This window comes from Colius striatus, chromosome 3 (genome assembly GCF_028858725.1).
Source record: "Colius striatus isolate bColStr4 chromosome 3, bColStr4.1.hap1, whole genome shotgun sequence".
Taxonomy (NCBI): Eukaryota; Metazoa; Chordata; class Aves; order Coliiformes; family Coliidae; genus Colius; species Colius striatus.
In genome coordinates, this window is record NC_084761.1 from 36,867,791 (window position 1) to 36,891,682 (window position 23,892).

The window sequence follows — 23,892 nt, forward strand, 5'->3', positions numbered from 1 at the left end:
TCATGTGATACAGCTGAGGAGGACTCATCATTGTATTTCCTGTCCTTTTTCCCTGTTAGATGGGATGGCTAATTCTTTGCCATTTCTTCCCCCACTCCCAAAGTCCTTCAGTTTAAAGGCCTCTTGATCAAGTTGGCCAGTCTATTCCCAAATATTCCAGTGCCCTTGTGAGAGAGGTGTATTCCATCCTGCCCTATCAAATTACAGCCACCAAAGAAAGTTCCACTGTCATAAAAACAGAAACCTCCTTGCTGGTCCCAACCTCTTAGCCAGGAGTTAACGTGCAATTTTGTCAATAGTGACTTCCCCTTTTCCTCTGGTGGACAGGATGGAACAGAAAATAACTCATGCCCTGCTACCCTTCACTTGTTCCCCCGGGGTTTTGAAATCCTTTTTGATTCTAGAATTAATTAGGTAAGAGCTGATTTTGATGGAGTAAGAAAACTTGGAGCTACTGATTTGTTTTTCAGAACGCTTCAAGCACAAGCTGAATAAAGTTCAATGACAGGGTCACTTGGAGGGACCAAGAATTAGGAGCATGCTACGTAACGCAAGCAATGTAAAGGAGAAAAAAAAAATGTAGTAAGAAAGAAAGAGGGAAAACAGAAAGGCAGCAACTACAGAGAAATTAAAACTTCATTGCTCTCTTTCATCTCTGAAGACTAATCAAAATCTAAGGAAAGACTGCTGTAAAGAAATAGGACATGCATCGAAGCACTATTTTTTCTTAAAGCTAGTTGTATCACCAACTGCAGTTTCCACATATAATGCTACTGCAAGTCACTACCACAAGGAAATAAAATAAAAAAAAAAAAATCTCAACTAAGTGCTGAAGCAGCTATAGTGGATACATTTCCTTTTCAGAAGCATCTGTCACCTGTAACCACCAGAGGGAGATTTCAAAGCATAACCTCACCAAAATAATCTTCATGGGCTCAAGCAAAGATTAAGATTCCATCCTGCTAGTTTGTAAAAACAAATTCAGAAAGTCCATAACTAAAGGGCATACAATCCAAGCAGATAAATTAAAGAGGAAGCAGACAAACTGACTTCCCCCAAACCCACACAATAGGTTATCAGTAGAACAAGGGACAAGACCTAGGGCAATGGAATGACACCCAGGGTAAAGCGTTCTACCTAGTAGACTAAATTTTTCTGCACAGCATATAAGCAATTCAACGGCTAACACATTGTGAGCCACACTTTCAGCAAAATATCTGAAAAAGAGAAGGCCAAGTTGATTTTCCTATCAAGTGTTTTTTTGCATTTTAGCTTTTGGATGATTACAGTTCTCCATGGTAGCATATGCAAGTGCAAATCCATCACTCAAGAAATACTTCAGGAGCAAGGGTGGAGGTCATAGTAAGGAAAAAAAAAAAAAAAAAAAAAAGAGAGATCTCCATGTACTGCTCTTTCAAGACCCTAAAACTATCATGAAAGTTGTTATTCACAATGAAAGCCAGAGTAGCTGAGTGACAGAAAACATCAGGAAGATTTAGCTCCTATTAATCCTAGTAACAGACCTCACAGTCCTGCCTCCAAAGAAAATCTCAGTGTCTGAGCACCAGGGAGTAATGAAATACAAATGGCGCTGCAAAAGTGGCTATTACATCTTCCCTACAGATTGCTTGCTCAAAATCACCTTTGTCCAATAAGACGGATTCTGAGTCAATACATAGGGAAATGACTACAAGTGTGATGAGAACAGAGAACTTTTCACAGCAACTTTTCAACTTGCTCTTTTCCTGTAGCCTAGCAAAACCATGCCCAACAGGAAATATTATGTTTGTTATCTCTAAATATGCAACAGTATAATAAATGTGAAGAAGGGGAAGAGTTATTTAGACTCAAGGACTGGAATGGGATGTCCAGGGAGCTGGTGGAGTCACCATCTCTAGAGATTTTCAAAAGATGCATAGATGAGGTGCTTAGGGACATAGTTTAGTTTAGTGATGGGCTTGGCAGTGTGAGGTTAGTGGTTGCACTGATGGTTTTTTTGTCCATTATGATTTGGTGATTCTATGAAGAACAGTGCTGTCACATAAACGGGTATAAACTTGCTACAAGTAAGTTTAGGTTGGACCTCAGATGACTCTCTAACAATAGCAAGCTCTGCAAAAAACCTCTGTGATAGTCTACATGCAACAGTAGAATGTACTTCAGAAAAGTTAAGTTTATCCACTAACACAACACTATGTGAGGGGACAGGGAAAACTTGAAAGGACATCAAGGGAAGAATGTCTTGAGAACACTAAATATGTGCAGTCAATTCAAATAAAGATAATACCTCTAGCAGATTCTCTAGCTTACCCTGTTAAACACTGGCAACATCATGTAAAGTTTTTCTTCTTGTTCTTTCTGGGTCATGTGCCGTGGAGGATGACAGAGCTCCGTGAAGAGGCGACGCAAATGCATCAAACCCAGTGCGTTGTCCTGGGGGCTACACTCCTCCTGCCGTGGCCGGCCCATGATTCTCTTCACCATATTCATCTTGACTGACTTCTGGAATCTCTCTTGTATCCTGTTCAGGAAGGAAAACAAACTCACTGATTACAACAGATCGAGGCATTATTTCATCAAAGCCTTTAAATATATAGCACCCTGTTGCATACTAAGTACCACACTCATATGCTACACATTGACGATTTAAAGCCAATAAGTTGAAAGAGGAAAATATCCAATACTCTTCAGCATAAAGCATGAATGACCAGGCCTTGAACACCACTAAATGCTCCATTACTTTTTATTAGATGACTTTTATTATTCTTTGTGTACACTTCACAGCATTTACAGGAGTTTTATCTACGTATTGCAAAGTATTCTCAAAACAATACTAAAACACAGTAAGTATCAGTTACGTACTTCTCCCTTCTTCCCAGGTTCAGCTCCCTGCTCCCAATATCTCTACGTCTTCCCCCATCAGAAGCACAGGGGGGCAGGGAATAGGGGATGTGGTCAGTCCCTCACAGATAGTCTCTGCTGGTTCTTTCTTCTCAGAGGAGGAGAACTCTACACCTTCTTCCCCTGCTCCAGTGCAGGATTCCTCCCATAGGATACAGTCCCTAACAAACTTCTCTGATGAGAGCCCTTCCTGAGGGCTGCAGCTTCTTCTCACAAACTCTTCGCAACATGAGATTCCTATGCAGAAGTAGAATTCTGCTGGAGCAGTACCTCCTGCTCCAATGCCACTTCTAAGTCATGGCCCTTCCAGGCACAGTTATCACCCCTGCCATGAGGTCCTCTACGAGCTGCCAGCAGAGCTCAGCTTCACCACTCCTCTCCATGGGTTGCAAGGAGACAGCTGCCATCTCACCAGGGGATACAGGGGACCTCTGGTCCAATACATCTCCTCTCTTCCCTCACTGACCTTGGGGTCTGCATGGTCACTTTTCTCATCCAACTGCTCCACCACCTCCCAGAAAGAACAACCACCCTCCACTTCCAGCTGCTGCTTCTTAAGAAGTGATCACAGAAGTTCCCAAATGGCTCAGCGCCACAGATGGGTTTGACTTCAGAGACGCAGAAAGTTTGGAGCAACTGCTCACAGAAACCATCATTACAGCCCCTTCCCTGTTACCAGAAATGGCTCCACAAAAACCCACGACACTGCGTCATTGCTGTCCATGTGTTTTAAACCATCTTACAGACATGACATGTACCTGTATTTAGCCCTGTATTAAGTCTTGGAAATAACATGGACCAAACTTTCTGAAAGTGGGACTGAAGTCTAACAAACAGGACCTCAGCACAAAAACTGAGGGTCAGAGCTTCTAAATCCCTCAAGAGGTGTAGCCAGGTGGACACTGTGGCACAAGGGCCTATTCTCACAACTACATTCAAGTAAGGGAAGGACTAAGTGAGAAACAGGGAAAAAGATCCATACACAAAGTTAAGGAGACCACCAATGAAATACTCTACAGAACTGTAATCAGTTAAAAGATAGTTGGAAAAACAAAGGTCAGTAACAGCTATAAGAATTATTCCTAAGGGTAGAAAATGCCTCACAGTAAGAAACTTAATTAATTATCAAAAAGAGAGATTACAATGAAGGGTCAATTACTAAAAAGAGAAGTGATGATTCCAAAGGTGATCAGAGCAATTCCAGTGGTGATTGTTGTGATTAGAGTAATGGAGAGCAAATACCCATTACTGAAGAATTCAAACTCAGAGATGAAACTATGAGGAAAGATGGAAGATGCTAAAGCCAGGAAAACCAGCTATAAACAAGGACTACGCTTTTAAAACTGAAGATAATTAACCACTAGTAAAAAGCATCAACAAAAGAAAAATATTCTCTGTAACCCAAGAACAAAGTACCTTTCTGGGATGTGTTCATAAAACAGCATTTTCCTAACACACACAAAAATTTAGGAACTGCTGCCAATGAATGTTTTGCTACAATGCAAAAAAAATCAATTTATTAAATGGGCAGTCATCAAAAAAGTTAAGCTAATGTATAAGCCAGAAACTGTCAGTCCATGCATTGGCTTTTCACATTTGAACAAAAATGAGATAGAATTGGATGCTGTCTTTTAGTGTATTATCCCTAAGAAATAAGATTTCAACAGGTAACAGACTTCAAATCAGTGCAATTCATACAATTACAAAAGAAACATCACAGTTTGTGAAGGTATTTCCTCTAGAAATCCACACCTTTTCTCAAACTCTTCAGTCTGGGAACTCTTCTCTGGCTATAACAACATGTAAACTAACAGAATACCATATATGAACTCCAAGAGCCAAAACTTCATTGCCTAAGCAGCAGGAAAACAGTCTGTTCTTTTTCAGAAAATCTCTTAAAGATAATATTTTAAATTTCTTATGATTCACAAAATGCAGAGAACTCTAGATCCAACACCCAAAATGAATGTTGTTGTTAAATCCACCACTGTTGCACACTTTTGCAAAAAAAAATCCAAAACAATCCAAAACCCAAACATCACATCAAAACACCAGAATGCCATGAAATTTTCAATTTCTGTCCCAAAGATGGCTCTGCAATGCTCAAGAAAATCATCCTAGAAGATACTGCTTTTGGAATATTCTTTACTATAAAAGCACTCACTTCCTTGATGTTTTTTCAGAAATATGTAGTCCATGTTGCACTGTATAAAGTGAAGTCAGCGGTAGTAGCATTGACATTTACCCAAGGAGATCTTTGCAATATATGCAGCTTTTCTTTGACAATGTTATCTGTCCACAGCAATGTTATCAGCTTTTTCTGGCACCTTTTTCTGTTCATGCTCAGTCTAGAGAATCATGTAAAGTCTACTCTCAATTCCATCATAGATCACCTCGAATTTATACAATACATTAATTTCAAGTAAAGTAGATACTACTTGTGGAATTATTCCACAGTTGAGACCTACTGTGTTCCTGTTATATTAGAAAAAAGGCTAGTGTGAGCTCTATGCAACATCATTGAAAATATACTGTATGTAACATATGAAAGAATTTCTGTGATTTATTTTTGTCAGGCTAAACACACTGATATTTTATGTGATTAACATAGCACAGATTACCTACTGAAATACAAGGAAGATAGCTGTAGGGTCTGGGAGCTCTAGCATGAGGCCTAAATCTTAGCCATGTGAGAAGGATTATTCATGGTTTACCACAGGCAAAAGTCATTGTTGATCTCAGTAGAAGAACTTACTTATTTTTAAAAAAACAAACTATTGCAATGTTTAGGATCATCCAAAATTAAAAAACAAAAAACTAAAATCTTTGGAGACAGAATACATTAGAAATGCCACACCAGAATATTATACCTGCTTGCTGAGTGAAAGGATGATGGCATGTTGCTCTTTTTAGGCTTAGGCATGCAAAAGACAAAGCAATAGACCTCAACCTTTTACTACAAACAAAAAGTATACAGGAAAAGAACCTTAAGAAAAGTAAACTCACAAGATAGGAAACACCTGTCTTGCAACTGCCCGTAGAGCCTGAATTTGTCCTGGCTCTCCACATGTATTACAGTACAAACTTTAATTGCATGCTCACTTCCTATAGTCCTCTTCTCTCTTAGAAGACAGGTTGGATATAATCCTCATTTCACAAGCAGCTGCTCAGTATTTTGTAACTTCATCCCTCAGAGTATGATGCTACACTTCAGTTACTGAAAGCTGGACTGAAAGACTGCTCTGCACAAACAGTGATCCATTTCCTCATGAGTTCCTCTGTCTCACTCATCATTTCCAGATCAGAAAGTCTCACAGCTATTAAATCCATTTTCTTTGATAAATCTGCCCCAGGAAAATTTAACAGCCTCAATCTATATGAAGAGACACACACCTTATGGTAACATTGGTGGTGTCTATTAAACTGGGTATCTAGCTTAAGAAACTAGAGGGTAGCTAATCCTACATGGCATCTTATAATGCTTGAATCTTTCTGTTTGCTAGCATTGTATCCCTTCGAGACCAGCTGATGTTCTTCTCCCTTTCAGCTTTTTATTTCAAAGCTAGACACCTAAAACACAAAGGATGTAGTCAGAGAGAAACTCCAAAAAGCTCACTGAGAGTTTTGGGGAAGCTGCCTCACATCTCCTTTTCTGGCATGCACAGCCCAGTGCACTCATATTCTTTACTACACAGCTTTAATGAGCTACTTCCCTCAACAGCTCCAAGCAGGCACACTCCTCATGGGGAACCTTTAGGTCAAACAGTCCAGCTGTTGAGTCTTCGCTTTTTTAAGCTAAGTAAGAAATAAGAATTCATTCTGAAAGAGAAAAATAAGCAAGCAGAAGCTCTATAATGCAGCCTTACAGTCATGGGCACATGTCTTATCAGAAGGGTTGAAGCAATTCAGTTTACTGCACCCAACTTCTGTTACTTGAGCTAAAAGGTGAATTGATGACAGTTGTATGTCATCATGCTCATGGATCAAAACTAAAGTAAGACACTTGATAAGTAGATTTCAAACTTGCATAAAGATAGCAACAATAAAAGTGAAAATGTTGCTCTCGTAAAACACATTGCTGTTTCAGAATTGCTAGTATCAGAAGTAGAAAAGTCTTCATGTGAGGAGAAATAGACCAAACAGTAAAGGTACAGCATTAGCATCTTAACCCCTTTGTTTTCTTCCACTGGCTGTCAGATGGCTACACACTTCCTTGTGAGCACAAGTGAGGCTGAAACATTTCAAAAACCCTGATATAATCCTTTTGACCAAGTTTTTCACTTTCCTGTTATATTTCTTTGGGAATCCATGAGATTCTCGAGATGTTTTCCTGGATTTAGTGCAAGAGGTAACATCTACCCTTTCAAATAATATTTTATAGTGTTTTCTACTGTTAGGGAAAGCTGTTGGACAAATTATCATAAATTACGTTACACAAAACACTTACAAAGCTCAAAAGACAGGCACTGTGAGAAAAACATAACGTGTACATAATCATTAACCTAAGTTAGAGTCTGATAATGTATGGGTAATACTACTAGAGCTATCAAAACATTTGTGAAGAAAAAAAGAAGTAGACAGAATCTGCACGAGATACACTTATTTTCACAATAACTATTATAGGTCCAAGCTGTGCATCTTGTTTCAAAAGGGTGTTATTTAAATAAGCAGCTAGGTAATTATCTACTTTGTAATTACAGTCACAAGTGTTTCTCCAGGCACTATATTGGTATTACATCAGCAGTTTGGCAGTGAAAGAAGAATCAATTTCTCCCTTTGCAGATTACAATAGCACACCAGCACACATCTCCAAACCAACTACTTCAGGAAAATGAAACTTAAGTATTGATGCTACAGAGAATCACAGAAGTCCATTATGATCAGGAAGTTCCACATCTGTGATTTCCCTCCACACTATGTCTGTCATTTCCTTCCCGATTTTAAGATTCCCTACTCACGTAGCTAGTACTAACATTCTAAATATTATCAACAGGCACTGCTAAAAAGAACTTATTCTGGCCTTCATAAGAAACAATAAAGAGCTGTTACAGACTAGATACGTATCCGCTTGTCCTTAGAAAGGAACGGGAATAATAAATTCTCTTTGTAGGCAAAAACATCAGCAGGAGAGGAAGTTAGCAACGAAACTACTTCCTCCCATTCCCCCACCACCAAAAAACCAGCGACTTACACTGAAGAAAATTCTGCACAAGGCAGCTGTGCTGCTGAAAAGGAAGCCAGCAGCTCACCCTGATGGACTGAACTCGCACACGCTCACATTTGGGGAATATCACCTGGTCCCTGTGAGACAGCCTGGAGCAAAGCCAGTATGCCAAATGAGTAATAGAAGTGTCTATTCCTGTACTAAATTTTCCTTTTGTGAATCAGCTCACATCATACTCCTATTTTTGCCCTGCAAAATATTATTAAGAGAGGTGTGCAGGTTGCACTATCATTTCAGCATTGTGGCTTTTGTGTTATGATTTTCTTTTTTTTTTTTTTCCTTTGTGCTGAAATATTTCAAAGCCTGTCTCGAGAAATCTGTGTCATCACCTAGAAGCTTAATCTTCCCTGTTTTATATAAGTGCAGAGGTCAATCTAACAAAATAGTTTTGTTTCTACAGGTTGAAAACATTCTTACAGACATCTGACTTTCAGTTCACAGGTAGTGTCCAAACCAGAGAATCTAATGCAATTATTTTTTGCTTTAACATCTCTAAACAAACAATCCAACTAACAAACAAAAGGAGGGAGGAAAGACAAATTCTAATTCAGGACACATTTTTCCTGTTCTCTGAACTCAAATCAGATGAGTACTTAGACATACAATTCTTTTGTTCCTTGCAACATTAGAAATGCTATTTTTAGGCTCAGTCTGACCTTAATGTCCTGACAATTTTACGCATTTCAACAAATACGTAGAACTTAAGCAACTGGATAGTAAGAAAGACACAGATAGAAAACACAGACTATTGCTCTTCCTTCTATGCCCACTCCCAACAAATTATTCATGCTAATGACACTTAATAAGAAGTGCTGACAGAGTAGATTTCCTGTGGTTTGTACACTCTTTAAGGTTAATGTTTTATATTCAGTGAAAAACAAGGACAACAATTAAGTTAGTGATACTTTTGACCTATGCTGCAGAGAGTGAGGAAAGTTGTCTCAAAAAAGAATAATAACCCATAGCTTTGTATTAGTTTAAATGAAAATGAACTGCAGTTATATCAAGTTTTTGAACTTCATTTTGATCAAATAAGTACTGCTTTTTATTTCTGCATGTAGCCTGTGTTTTTCTTTGCTAGTGTACAGCTCTTGGCTAAAAGATAACCCTATCACTGCATTCGCTAATTCAAAACCACAAGATCTTATTTCTGAAAATAAGATCTTACTTCCAGTTCTTCCACAGACACTTTTTTCCTGCCACCTCCGAAATATAAAGCCTGTATAACAAAGTATTAAATCCTGCCACAGCTGAAAACAATATGTAGTACCTCTCCAAACTGCAGTTTAAACTGCATCAACTTTGTTTCTATTACCATATACAAAAAGCACAGACAACTTTAAGATCTCATTTTTAGTGCAGAACAAAAGTTATCTATCATAAATGGCTACCAATGCACATGTGAAGGTAAAAGATGATATTAAAATAATTTTTCATAGCTATTTAGGGATGGTGCTCAAAACTCCTAGATTTATAAAATCGAAGAAGCTACAAGTCTATTTCAGAGGGAACAAATAAGAGACTGCGCATGAGGAAGCAAGCACATGTGCTGTCTTTTCCTAGCAGGAGCAAAACTGTCCACAAAGCACCCAGAATGTGATTTTTGGTTGGATGCTGATGAAATTGCTTCCTACTTCTTTATTTAGCATAGATTAGGATCTGTCACCAGCATAAACATAATTCTCAGTACTGCTTTTCTTTAAGCAAGCTTTTAACAGGACATAAGGACTCCCATTTTTCAGCTCAGTACTAAAAGATAATCAAGCTCAAGATCTGCAAAAACCCACAAAGCAAGTTGTCAGAAAGCTCAAATACAAACTACTTAAAACTGACCTCATATATTCATTAAAGGTTTCTGCCTTTGCATTTGTTACTCTACATCTTTTTCAACTAAAATGAAAGATCAAATGGCTGATTCACCATAAGGCTGTGCTCTCATTCAGAGGGATCTCAACCGGCTTGAGAGTTGGGCAGAGAGGAACATCATGAGGTTCAACAAGGACAAGTGCAGGATCCTGCACCTTGGGAGGAGCCACCCCATGCACCAGTACAGGCTGGGGACTGACCTGCTGGAGAGCAGCTCTGCAGAGACACACCTGGGAGTCCTGGTTGATATGAAATTAAACATCAGCCAGTAATGTGCCCTGGTAGCCAAGAAGGCCAACGGCAACCTGGGATGCATCAAGAAGAGTGTGGCCAGCAGGTCAAGGGAGGTTCTTCTCCCCCTCTACTCTGCCATGGTGAGGCCTCATCTGGAGTCCTGTATCCAGTTCTGGGCTCCTCAGCTCAAGAGAGATAGAGAACTTCTAGAAAGAGTCCAGCACAGGGCCACCAAGATGATCAGGGGACTGTAACATCTTCTTTAAGAGGAAAGGCTGCGGGAACTGGGGCTGTTTAGTCTAGAAAAGAGAAGACTGAGGGATCTTATTAACATTTACAAATATCTAAATGATGAGTGTCAGGAGGTTGGGACATCCTTTTTTTCTACAGTAGCTAGCAACAGGACAAGGGGTAATGGGATGAATCTGAAACACAAAAAGTTCCACTTAAATATAAGAAAAAACTATTTCGCTGTGTGGGTGACGGAGCAGTGGCACAGGTTGCCCAGAGGGGTTGTGGAGTCTCCTTCCTTGGAGGTCTTCAAGACCTGCCTGGACATGTTCCTATGTGACCTGATCTAGGTGAACCTGCTTCTGCAGGGGAGTTGGACTAAGTGATCTCTAAAGGTCCTTTCCAACCCTTACCATTCTATGAACTCTCATTTTGTCTTGAACTACCCACACACACTATCCTGAGAACTAAAAGGTAACTCTACCTTTGAGATACATCTACCACTTGTTTAAAAGTGGCTTTTGGAAAAGGTCGGGTAAATTTCATGAGCAATTTTCACATTTCAGAACTTGAATAGCATGTAATAAATATTGCATCAATGTCTAAGAGGTGTAGAAAACCTCACTTTTGAGGTACCTGTAAGTACAGGACAGTCCTTCATCTCTTCACAAAACAAGATCAAAAACACAGCCCATCCTTAAGGCTATCTGAAATCTAGACTTAACTGATGAGTTCTACATTACTTCATCTGCGAATTTCAATGCACTGTCTTCAGTCTTTCCATTTGCATATAAAACCTGATCTGACCTCCAAAAACCAGTTCAGATTTGCTATCCATGAAGGATCAGTTCAAATTTGCTAGCCATGAAGGAAGTCCACACCTTGAACTGTTTGCTCCATGACATCTCCTTATGTTATAAAAAAAAGGTAATATTTATGCCAAAAAAAGGTTTTAGATCATTTGTGCAAGGCAAAATATATTGCCATTGCAGGACTGAGGATCAAACAAAACTCTTGATGTGTAAAAGAAGCTTCAGCACACAAGGAATGCTCACTCCAGAAAAATACCTTACTATATTTCATTAACCCTAATCATTGGTTACAGTAAAGATCAAAGTAGTGGCTCTCTATAGGCATTATGTTAAAGACAAGTCTTGCATTAGTACACTCAGGTGGCTCATTCATAGACATTCAGGCTCCGAGAAACTATTTGCTCATACTTGTGCCATCATACCACTACAGTATTTTTTGTACTCCTTTGACCTGTTCCAATATGGTCTTGAACTGGCAATTCAGGTCTGACTACAAAGTCTGAACTAGTTCTGGGCATACAATTCCTTCTCTCCTTCAAGGAACACGAAGGATACTATATAACAGAGATATGTGACAACTGAGGAGACAAAAACATGTGCAATGCAAAAATCCTGACAGGCTGAAGTCAAAGTTGGCTGGAACGCAGACAAAAAAGGTAAGGAGAAAAAAATCAGAGAACCTTCTCCACTCACCTGTATTTTTGCAACTGATTTTGAATGTTTTCAATTTACAAACACTATATACACAGCAGATCACTTCTGGAAACTAGAATTTCCTGGATTAGTGTTAATGTGGAATATTTCAAACTGGACACTTGCAGGTATGAATGATCTCCATTCACACTCAGTAGGTGGCATGACAATAGAAAAGCTAACTCAATTTATCTGCAAATCTCAGTACTGCTATTAACATCTGCAGTTGAAAAATATAGTGGAGGAAAGCATGTATTAAACCATCATTCTGGTTTTGAACATACACTGGGCGAATCTCAGAAACATTTGCACCTCAGCAAAATCATCTGAAATGAAGGAATCAATAGATTATTTGGAATTGGAACATTACATTGAAAGCTTATAAAAAACTAATATATGCAGTGGCAGGAAAAGTTTACTGGCTACTATAAAGTTAGGTAACAACTGGTTAAAAAAAATCAAAACAAAATAGGATGGGCTATTTGCTTCCCTGGTATTTCTGGAGGGTAAATACTAATTAACAAGTTCTTGCTATTTTCCATGTAAAATATCTTTGAACACCTTTTTTCTTTTTTTTTTGTTTTATTTTGTTTTGTTTTTATTTTTTTTAAAAGGTCTGAATAAACTGACTAGCATTAATTAAACAGAATGTCAGTTGCAGGCTGTTGGGAATAGACCAGAACTGAAATTTTATGTTGCCACCATGAACTGCATGGCAATGACTAAGCCATGCCATTCAGCAGAGGAAATGTTGCAAAGAAGCCCGTGGGGGAAAAAAAAAAAAAAAAGGGAATATACACACAAAAAGCCTAAATAATCTGAGATCTGACAAGATAAGCAGATGCTTGGGTGGCATGCAGACTCAAGAAAGACACAGAAAAAAAACCACTGTTCTAGAGAGTTGCTCCTGCATTAGCAGGAAACAAGGGAAGTAAAAAAGCCTTCCTAGAGAAGTTATTCTACTAGAATCGATGACACAATGAGCTGTTATTAGGCTCAGCTAAGACTGCTCCGATCTGTTTGCCTTTATAAGTAACATGGAGTGGGGTGGAGAGGGAAGACTGCAAGGAAACATAGGACATATTTGAACTTCGAACATAGGACAGGTTCTTACATGTGAACAGTAATGTCCTGCATAAAATGTGGTAGTCCCAAACAGCTTTTCAGTAATGACAACAGTGAGACTGAGCACAGCTCTGATACTTAGCTAAAAAAGCCACTGGATTATTTTAAAAACAGCGTGGTGTTACACAACGTGTGCCCCTGCTGGTTACCACCATAGGTGGCGGTAACGCTCTCTCTTCCCAACAGCAATCTAAAGCATAAACTTCCTCCAGTCACATAAAACAACTATATTTCTTCTGTTTTTTTCAGCAATTTACATATGGAAGAACAGAAAGCAGAAGCCCATTACCTTTAAAATTTGTATCCATAGAGCTGCTATTATTTCTAACAACCTGGATAAGGAAAACAACATTACCCTACCCCAGTACATGCTTGGCTGATGTAATAAAATTCCTCCCTGCTACCATCTAGTCAGAGTGCAACAGAAACAGCAACATATCAGCATGAAACACTGGGCACAATAGCTTGTTGATTTCTGAAGCAACAGGAAGTAAATAAGGAGAAATGATCACAACCTCTTTTAAGTTGCATGTTCATAGTATTCCCAAGTGCAAAACAAAACAGCCCACAACATTATTACTAATTCAAAAGCAGTAGGAATACATGCATGCACATCACTATTGCCTTTTCAACAATAACAGATCTCTTTCAATGACTGCGTTATTCCATTTTGTGTTTGCACTGAACAGGAAGCTGTTGAACTTGACCATCCCCTACCCATCCCCAGGCAAAAGGCCCTCTATAAATACCATGGGGAAGCTGGGCATCGAAGACAATGACATTTAATGGACGGCTCTCGAACTGATTTGTCTTAGACAGGGTTCCCCTGCATTCAAACTAGGACAGTTCAAAGACACCCACTGAGCTCTGCTGGGATCAAGTTCTGTATAGCATGCAGTACAGAATTATAGAATCATTTAGGCCCCAAAAGACCTTTGAGATTATGTAGTGGTTTTGCCTGGGCCAGGGTTTTGGTAGCATGAGGCCTACAGGGTGGCTTCTTTAAACAAAAATCTGCCAGACGCTTCCCCTGTAGCTGATAGGACTAATACCAATCAATTCTAAGATGGACCTGCAGCTGATCAAGGCCTGGCCAATTAGTGCCTGAGGTAATGCCTCTCTGAATAAAAATATTTGAGAAGTGAAAGAAGTTGCTCTGCAGTTGCTAGACTGCAGAAGCAACAGGGAGTGAGAATGTGAAACCATATCTGCAGACACCAAGGTCAGTGGAGAAGGAGGGGTAGGAGGGTGCTTAGGCCCTGAAAGAAAGATTCTCATGTGACCTGTGGTGAGGACCATGGTGAGGCAGGTTGTCCCCCTGCACTCCACGGAGGCCACTGGGAAGCTGAGTTCCACTCACAGCCCGTGGAGGCTCCCCACACTGGAGCTGGTGGATGCCTGAAGGGGGCTGTGACTCCATGTGAAGCCCATGTCGCAGCGAGTTCCTGGCAGGACCTGGGAGCTTGTGGGGAGAGAGGAGCCCGTGACAGAGTAAGTTTGCTGTCAGGACTTGTGATCCTGTGAGGGACCCACACCAGAGCAGTCGGTACCTGAGAGGCTGTTCTCCCAGTGGATGGCCCAGGTTTGGGCAGGGTGTGAGGAACTACTCCCATGGGAGGCCCCATGCTGGAGCCATTCGTGAGGAACTGTATCCCATGGGAAGGACCCACATTGGAAGAGTTTGTGGAGGACTATCTCCCACAGGAGGGGCTCCACACTGTAGCAGTGGGAAGTGTGAGGAGGCCTCCCCCTGAGAAGAAGCAGCAGCAAAGTCCATCTATAATGAACTGACCACAACCCTCATCCCCCATCCCGTGCAATGCTGGAGGGGGAAGGATGGAAAGTCCTGGGAAGAGGGAAGGGTGAGGGTAGGGTGTGTGTTTTAAGATTCAGTTTTATTTCTCATCACCCTGTTCTGATGGTTCATTAATAAATCAAACCCTTTCCTCCCCAAGTTGAGACTGTTTTGCATCTGACACTAATTGCTGAGCAATCTCCCTGTCCTTATCTTGACTTGCAAACCTCTCATATTTCTCTCTCCCCTGTCCAGTTTACTGGGGAAATCACAAAATTACTTGGTGGGCATCTGGCACTCAGACAGAGCTAAACCACTATAGATCATCAAGACGAAACATTAACCCAGCAGTGCCACATCTACCACTAAACCATGTCCCTAAGCAACACATCTACACATCTCTTGAGTATCTCCAAGGATAATGACTCAACCACTTCCCTTGGCACCCTGTTCCATTGCTTGACAATCCTTTTGGTGTAGAAATTTTTCCTAATATCTAATTTAAATCTCCTCTGACACAACTTGAGGCTGTTTCATCTTGTCCTATATCACTTCTTACTTGGGAGATGAGACCAACCTCCACCTCCCCTCAGCCTCCTTTGCTCCACGATAACAACCCCAGCTCCCTCAGCAGCATCTCACAGGACTTGTACTCTAGACCCTTCATCAGTTTCGTTGTTCCAGCAGATGCCCTGCCATTGCGAAAAACAGTAAAGACTACAATGTTTCATGTAACTAAGCAAGTATTGTAACAATGCAGGGGGAAAGCACTGTCTTTTCTCCTCATCTCCCTTCTCTTCTGCTCATCCTTCTTTGCCCTCTCTCTGTTGGGTGGCAGAAGATCCTGGATATAATCTCAAATTGCAGATAAACGCAATGCAACCCTTCTCAATTGTGTCTTCAGCCTTCACACTACATCGTGCCCTGAGGACTTCAGAGCAGAGTTCAACTTGGGCTCCCAGCCCTGTCTTTGAAAACAGTCTCCTCGCACTACATATGAAGGCATTTCACAGGAGCCTTGCACAGGGCAAAGAGTAAAGACAAAATAGTTGATTGTGATAACAGCTTGTGATAGAGATAACAGCTCCAGCTCCCCACTAACAACCAAGAGACAGTGCTGCTTCCAGATGACCAGGTAGAGTCTGTCAAGAAGGCTATCAGGCTTGCAGTGGAAGAATGGGATAGAACCAAGACAGGACACAGCTCTTCCAATTTAGAAAATCAAAGAAACAAGATTTCAATCTCCTAGCAGTAAACATATCAGATGAAGGTTTAAACAGAAAAAGTGAACACCAAACAAACCCAAAACCACAAAGAGTCAAAGATACAGACTTTTAAAGCAGTATTTCTTGCTTGAATGAATGCATTCTTCCAGTTCTACAATCAAGTATTTAGAACTTCTGAAGATTTTTTTTCTGCTGTTTTTAGTAACTAGAATATTTACTAAATGACTGGAGTAGGTGTGGATAAGTTAATGTCTCTCATACAGGGACAAAATGCAAGCCTTTCAAAAATCTGCATTTATTTAGCTTAATTTTATTGAATGTGTGGGGCCGGTGTATATACTACTTACCATAACTACTTCCAAAACTATTTTTGTTTTCCTCTCCATTACTTATGCTCTAGTCCTGCTTGGCAATAAATACCAAAATGAAAGGTATAGTTCACAGTGAATAAATGCTTTCTCAACAGAAGTTTATGCAGTATACTGCAAGATTAAACAGGACAGTTAGAAATCCCCCCGAAGTGAGCTTTGCTTATACGAAGAGAAAAAAAAAGCTCATCACAGTCACAGGTCAGTAAATTACTATTTTAATATGACTTCCCCAACTTTGTTACTTTTCCAAGACCATTGCTTAATACAAGTGGATAACAAGCTTGCTTCACAGCAGAACTACCCCACAGGAGAACAGGTTCCCATTAGATGTGTTTTGAAAATACACACGTGACAAAGTCATATTATTTTCTTCTTCATGTGGAATGCCAGATGTAATCTACCTATTTTATACTTATTCTGTACAGCCAGCATCTTAACCACAAAAAATTATGCACAGGTACACGATTTAACATTATTCAAAACATGACTATATTTTTACTACATGTGACATCTTTACTAAATCTCAGCTTGTCACTTAGTTCAGTTTTTTTTTATAACAGCAAGCACTACTCCAGAGGAGTCCAATAACAAGTATAACAACACAGAAGCCAGTCATGCAACTAAATATTAGTCAGGGAGAAGTATCATGCAAAGAAAAATTAGTTGTTTGTGTTCATTTATATTTCATCTTACCTCGAATTTTTGAAGTTCAGTACAAGCATCTTAGTTTTCAAATCCTCTCCTTGTAAGCTATTACTAATAGGAGACAGCAAGTTCCTCTGCCTCCAAGACACTGCCAGCCCATCGTTAACAAACATCCTTCTGGTAGTCAGGCGAACCTCTTGAGCTTCGTGCTGCCACTCCCTAGCGCTGGCTGTACCAGCACCCGGGATGGTTTGATTGTGGAGTGCAGCTGGTCCCTCCCAGCAAGCAGGGGTATCAGGAGGAGAGGGATTGAGAAGCTGAAGGGAAAGGTTTTCTCTTTCTGCCTTACAATGCCCAGGACACAGTAACTGATAGTGTTGCCTTACAAAAATCACTAAAAAAACCCTCTCAAAAAACAATACCAGCAGTAGCAAGAGATAAAATAATGTATGCTCGAGTGAAAAGACAGCTGGTCTACATCACAGTCACTGCAAATGAGGATGATGTAACACAGCTTACAAATGAATTTGTCAGATGACTTTTCCTGCTTTTCTTTCTGCACAGAAAAGTGAATTTGTTTAAATTTTATAGAATCATAGAATGGTAGGGGTTGGAAAGGACCTTTAGAGATCATCTAGTCCAATCCTCCTGCAGAAGCAGGTTCATTTAGATCAGGTCACACAGGAACATGTCCAGGTGGGTCTTGAAGACCTTATTCTGGAAAAAAATAAAAAGAATACAAGAGAATCTAGGTCTGATGCAATGTGTGTTTACCTGACTTTAACTTTACGTTTTCTGCTCTTTTTTTCCCTTTAACATTATTTGTTACTCTAGTTTGGAATGCCATTTTCATGCACAGCATCATGCAATATAGAACAGCAGGTTCAAAACAATGCCAGGTGTTTTGTTTCAGTAACAGCTATTCAGAAGTGGTAGGATTTCCCAAGGAAATCCATTATCAACAACTATAGTTACTTGCATGTTATGTCTTTCCAGTATATTAGCCCCTTTCTCCAGTAATACCCAAAAGGAGAGAAAACAAATTAGGATTGATGCTGCAGCTCTCTCAAAAAAGTTATCTCAGTGCTACAGAAGGATGCTCAAATGACTGAAGTGCTCACAGCTTTTTAACTAATTATATCCCAGAGAAGAGCCTAAACATCCATGTAGTAAAAGCACAACTATAGAAGCTGAGTTTACTCCTACTCTCTGCTTGGATTCATCTACACATGCACACACTAAGGGAATATGGAGGAGGAAAACACATCACTGGAGGAAAACACATCATCACCAACCACAATTAAAAAAAAGTCAGTAACTGCGTATCAAATATACTGTAATGTCATTCACAGATACAGAAATTACTTACTGGTTACTTGTTACAAGTCCTGGCTTCTGTAGTACATCTGTGAAAAGTATGGTCTAATACTGACATTGTGCACAGTGCTTGGGCATTTCTGGGTGCAAAAAATCTGAGACAACACTTGCTCTCCACAAGTCAAGAAGACATGACTTTTTCAACACTGTCCCTTTTCTCTAGTTTTTAAGCTTTTAAGCCTTGACAGTAAGTAGAACACAGAATGAGGCAAATTAGTTTTGTTTATTTTTAAGACAAACACAATCCAATAAACAGAGTGAAATTCAGCCATATGCTGCCAAACAAAAACACATTTTAAAATTAGGTAAATAAATGCTCAGGGCTACAGTTTAATAGTACCAACAACAATAGTACCACAGCAAAGGCTTCTTCTATTATAAGTCCATATATTCCCTTACATTTTTACAACACACTCCTTACTTTATATCTGTCAGAATTTGCAGACATTTCTTCAATTATGCACTTCAGGTTGCTCAACCTGGGAACAAAGAGTGAGACAAAGAGGAAGGTCTTTTGACTTTTACAGCAACTTGTTTGACAATAGCTGTTACTTGAACTCAGAGAGGATGCTCCAAAAGATGAGTAATTTACACAGAGGGGTAGCAATATCCAAGTACCTGAAGAGATTTATTCAAGAACTGTTACATATTACATAAAATGCACATGAATAGACACACGTTCCCACAACCCATCCAGGTAACAACAGTCTTCAGCACAGAAGTGTATCCTGCATGCTGAAAAGCAACTGACACTATCACAGTGCTGACTCCACTCCTGTTACCAAGTTCAAGAGAGAGCATCATTCAAAAGGTGTCCAGTTCAACTCTGACAAATTGGACAGAAGTAACAAAGTCAACTTTCTAGCAAAGATGCACGTGGTGTAAGGTACAGAGCCTTTCATAGTCACTGTATATTCCCTGTTAGAGAGGATATTTGTGCAAGGCTTCCATATTAGAGGATTAAATAGAAGATGTTCTACGATATCTACCCCTACCACAGGAAAAAGTTTCATCATCCTAAATCATGGTGCAAAGTAGAGAGCAGTAGCCTCTTGCTAGCACTTCTCTCACGCAAGTATTATAGGGTTGATATTTTTGTTTCCCTCATGTCTCTTTTTTTTTAAAGTCATCTTTCAGCAAAACTGAAGAGTAAACACCATTTCTAGCAAACTAATGCTATGATACAGTCAGGTGACAGAAAACTTCTCCATTGTTATTTCTTCACTTGAAAATCTTGCTCCACTTCAGAGTTTTGTCTTCCAGCACTTTGAACAGTTAAGTTATTCCTGCATCTGCAGGAATATACCTTTGAGATTTCTCCCAGGCAGCTTTTAAAAGTTATAATCAAACAAGAGTAACCTCTAAAATTAGGTTTACTGGGCCTCAGATTTGTTTCAATTCATGAGATCTAGAGTCCTACCAAGGGATTGCCAAAGACTTGCCTTTAACAGGCAATCATTTATCAGTAGTAGCTCTCCTAGTACCCTCTTATTTGGGACATAAAATGGGGCACAAAACATTCACAGGATTCTTGCTATTCCAATTACACCACTGGTGCACCAAGCCTCTGCTGCTAATGTGTATCTGTTTCATTTGTAGTATCTCTTTTCATTTGCAGGTTTATCTACTTCATTTATAGTTTTACTAGAAAAACATTTGCATACAGAATACAAAAGAGCAAGCGCCATACCCCAAAAAAGTAAGGAAAACAGCAGGAGCAACTACAGAACTGAGAGAGCAGCATCTCCACAGAATTAACCTCAACAGACATGATTGTTTTCCCTGGCTACGTTTCAAAAACAGTAGAAACCAATAGATGGGTACACATCAAACGGAAGTTTATCTGCTAATCGACCACTAGCAAAATACATTGGCCCAGTGTGAAATATTGCTGCTTACCTCTAAGGAAGCTAGCAAATTAATGTTTCACTATAACTTGACAACTATGTGAAGTGCACTGTATATGCAAAAACATGGCATGCAAATATCTCTTTCTATAACAAGGAGCTTAAAACAAAGAAGTACGCCAGACTCCTCTAACACCATCCCAGATGACAATTAATTCCAGATTTTATATCTTCTACAAAAGCTCTTAAAAATACAGTCACTCCATCCTACTCCTCCATTTTCTCTCTGTGGTAGACTACAGGAACTACTACAAAAAACTAAACATTAGGACAAAGTCCTGCAAGGAAAAAGGCTTGAGGTGCTAAGAGAAGCACTGATAACTCCTCCAGCAACCTGGCAAAAAGGATACAGAAGTTCTTTTTCCTCTCATGTACTTCTTCAACAAGCCAATCCATAACACACACCACTACTACTTCAAACACTGCTTCTCCCCACCCCCTCCTCCTCCATCCTGCCCGAGCCTCAACCAACCACTCAGACAGCAACATATATTTTATACTATGCACACAGAAACGCGAAAAGAGAAGAGGGACTACAGGAGAGGCTGCAGGAGCAGCCTGCTTTCATAGTCCAGAAATCTGCTTTAGCTGCATTATGGAGACTAAACAGAGGGAGGCAGTCCTGGTGTTAGCTGCCTAACTGGATTTGTTGCTATGCCATCGGCGGAAAGGCGGAGATGTGGCACTGCTAAAAAATTGCAAGAGCAGGTGCCTACCCCACAGCACCTAACCTTCTGCTCACCTCTGGAGCACAACCACTTACATTCAAGTACTAGGTGTCAGTGCTGTACCACAAAGAAGAGAGTGTGTGGAAGAGGTCATCCAACTCAGTAAGCTAATTATATTTAGGCTATATACACTGATTTACTGAAATATAACACATAAACATTGGGTGAGTCAGGTCCAACAAACACACACAAACATTTAATATAACACCTTAATATGAACCCTTCATGGTGTCCATACCATCTACTCCCAAACTGACATCATTTGCATATTTTGTAAGGAGACGCTACTCTGTCATCTAAACCACAAATGTCATTATTGACAAATCCAGGCTTTGCAAGCTACCACGGAAGCCTACTTTAAATATGCCTTTGCAGGTGATCTTGAACCCCTGTTAATAACTTCACTGATTCATTTTCAATACCTTTTGCTCCTGCGGTATGTGATTTAAGGACAGCCTAATTGGGATTTTTAGTGATTGCATGTATTACATTCAAAAACACATTCTTCAAAACCTTATACATTCAAGTTGTATCACTTCTATCCTTTCCATCCTTTGTGCAGTAATCCAATTTACTTGTCAAGGAAGTAAAATAACCAGCTTGATATAATTTTCTTCCTGACAAATCTACGTTTGTTGGCTATCTTCCCTTATCTCACTACCTTGTACATGTTTATAAACTGCATCATAATTTTTACTATTATATATGTAGCTGCAGGTACCTCACGGCACAGTTGGAAAGAAATTCAACATGGTCCCATACAGAGCCCAACCAAATCAAATACAGCAGGATCAGGTCTGAACGGAATATAACCACACCAACAATAAACCCAAGCTAATAAGCTCTGCCAGTTCTTGCATGTCCTTGGAACTGGAAGAACAGGATGCATAAAGTGCCAAGGAAGTATTTCCTATGTAAGTATCTGAAAAGCAGATCATGACACTAGTAATACAGTCTTCAAAGATTCACAAAACTGTCTGCATTCAACAGCCTGCTTGAAATTAACTGCTTGTACTATATCAAGAGGAAAACTAACAGAAGAGATGAGCTTTTCACCTTTTTTTATTCCCCATGAAGTAGAAATTTTAATTTTTTTTAATAAAATCTAAACACAACAGGCTGAAGGCAGCAAGGAATTTTCTGTGAAAATAAGAAAAGGCATATTTCCATCAGATCCCCTTGTGAACAGACTTCTTTTTTCATTGATGAATAAAACACTAAAGACTAAAGCAGTAGCACAGGGTTGGAATAAAAGTACTGATGTTGGAATGCAGGATTTCATAAGGAAGTATGTGTTTCAGGGTTTCTGTGTGCTTTTGTGTAATTAGAAGTGACACTTCCTTTTGAACATTTTACAACTCCCAGTTTTATACCAGATAAGACAGTGAAAACACATGAATAACTGAAGCTCTCCATAAGAAATAGAGACCACTTACAACAACAGCTGTTAAGCTATACATGACTCGAAAGGCAATGCCAACTGTACTAAAGGGTCTTCCTTTACTGGGTCTCCACTTTCCATGTCTGTGATGTACTATATCGTTTCTTTCCCCTTTGTGTTTTTTCTTTCTGCTTCAAAAGGATCTATATGTCAACGGGGATCCTAGCAAAGCTTGGACATTGCTTTCCAGTAGCCCCATCAACACACATTTATGCTTTTTAAGAAAGCTAAGAAATATTAGAAATCCTTTACAGTAACCAGACAGGTTTAATAGATTTTAACTTAATTGCTGCTATGGAATTTCATTTCTTTGCTTAGGAGCATTTCAACATGCCTACTCTCTCCCCTCCACCCTCCCATCACATTTTACTTGCTACATTCGTTCTTTGTCAGCAAAAGAAAGCATTCCTGAATTTGATAGTTATATGAGCTTTTTCAACCCAACTAGTTAAGAGGAAATCCATTGGGTGATAAATCCACTTAACCCTCCTTAGCTGTATAAAAAATGTGAAAATGAACTAGATTGAAGAAGCTGCTTCATGAGTGCCATAATATTTGTAGCGTGACTGTGTAGCTACCGGGCAAAACACTCACAGCAAGCAGCCTACACAGCTTGTATATATCCCAAAGAAACTAGGATATAAAACTGAAATACACGCCACTTGAGACAGAAGCAGAGATAACGTTACCTTTGTGTGGATATAGAATGGACCTCTCCCAGCCTAGCATTCTACTGAAAAAGAGGACTACTCATCTCTCAAAGTAAAAATAAGAGACTTGAAGAACTGAAAAAATAATCATGTATTATGATCATTTTCAGCTGTTTTTTTTAAAAGCTATCAATTAAAACCTTCAAGTTGAATGCAGCTTGACTTGGAGCATGCTTTGCAGCACATAACTTTCTGTGGTTACCTAGATATGTATTTCTACACACATAAATAAACCTCTAAATTTTGTTTGGGTAGAGCAATTTTAAACTGAATGTGTTATGACAGTGTCTGAATTAATTCTCTTTCTGTGACAGGCAACTGCTTCACACAGAATGTATTGAAGAGTGTGCCAATTAAAAATCAAAACACAATTCCAGTTAAAGCTCTTAAGCATCCATATCACCAACCTCTACAGCACTCCTGGGATCAGGGCAAACAGCTTCAAGAAGACAGGGCCCATTCCTTTCCAAAGTTTATCTTCAACACCAGAGCAGTTCCTTTACTAGGAAAAAAAAATAGAAAATAAATATGACAATAAAATCACAGAGATCTATTGTTTTTAATTGGAAGAACAGTCACTCCTATGACAACTGACTTCCATAAACC

The 23,892-nt window shown here is 39.5% G+C and overlaps 1 protein-coding gene across 4 annotated transcripts in view; it reads right to left on the minus strand.

The window, feature by feature from the left end:
• WDFY3 (WD repeat and FYVE domain containing 3) overlaps window positions 1-23,892 on the minus strand; it is a 182,851-nt gene that overhangs the window by 125,740 nt on the left and 33,219 nt on the right. For 3 of the 4 annotated variants that reach the window (XM_061994271.1, XM_061994270.1, XM_061994268.1), the window contains exons 2-3: window positions 23,694-23,788; window positions 2,311-2,521 (exon numbers count right to left, since the gene is read on the minus strand). In XM_061994271.1, coding sequence (XP_061850255.1) covers window positions 2,311-2,490 — 180 coding nt within the window. In that variant the 5' untranslated portion in view covers window positions 2,491-2,521; window positions 23,694-23,788. The remainder of the gene's footprint in view (window positions 1-2,310; window positions 2,522-23,693; window positions 23,789-23,892) is intronic. The other variant, XM_061994269.1, reaches the window with a different exon arrangement.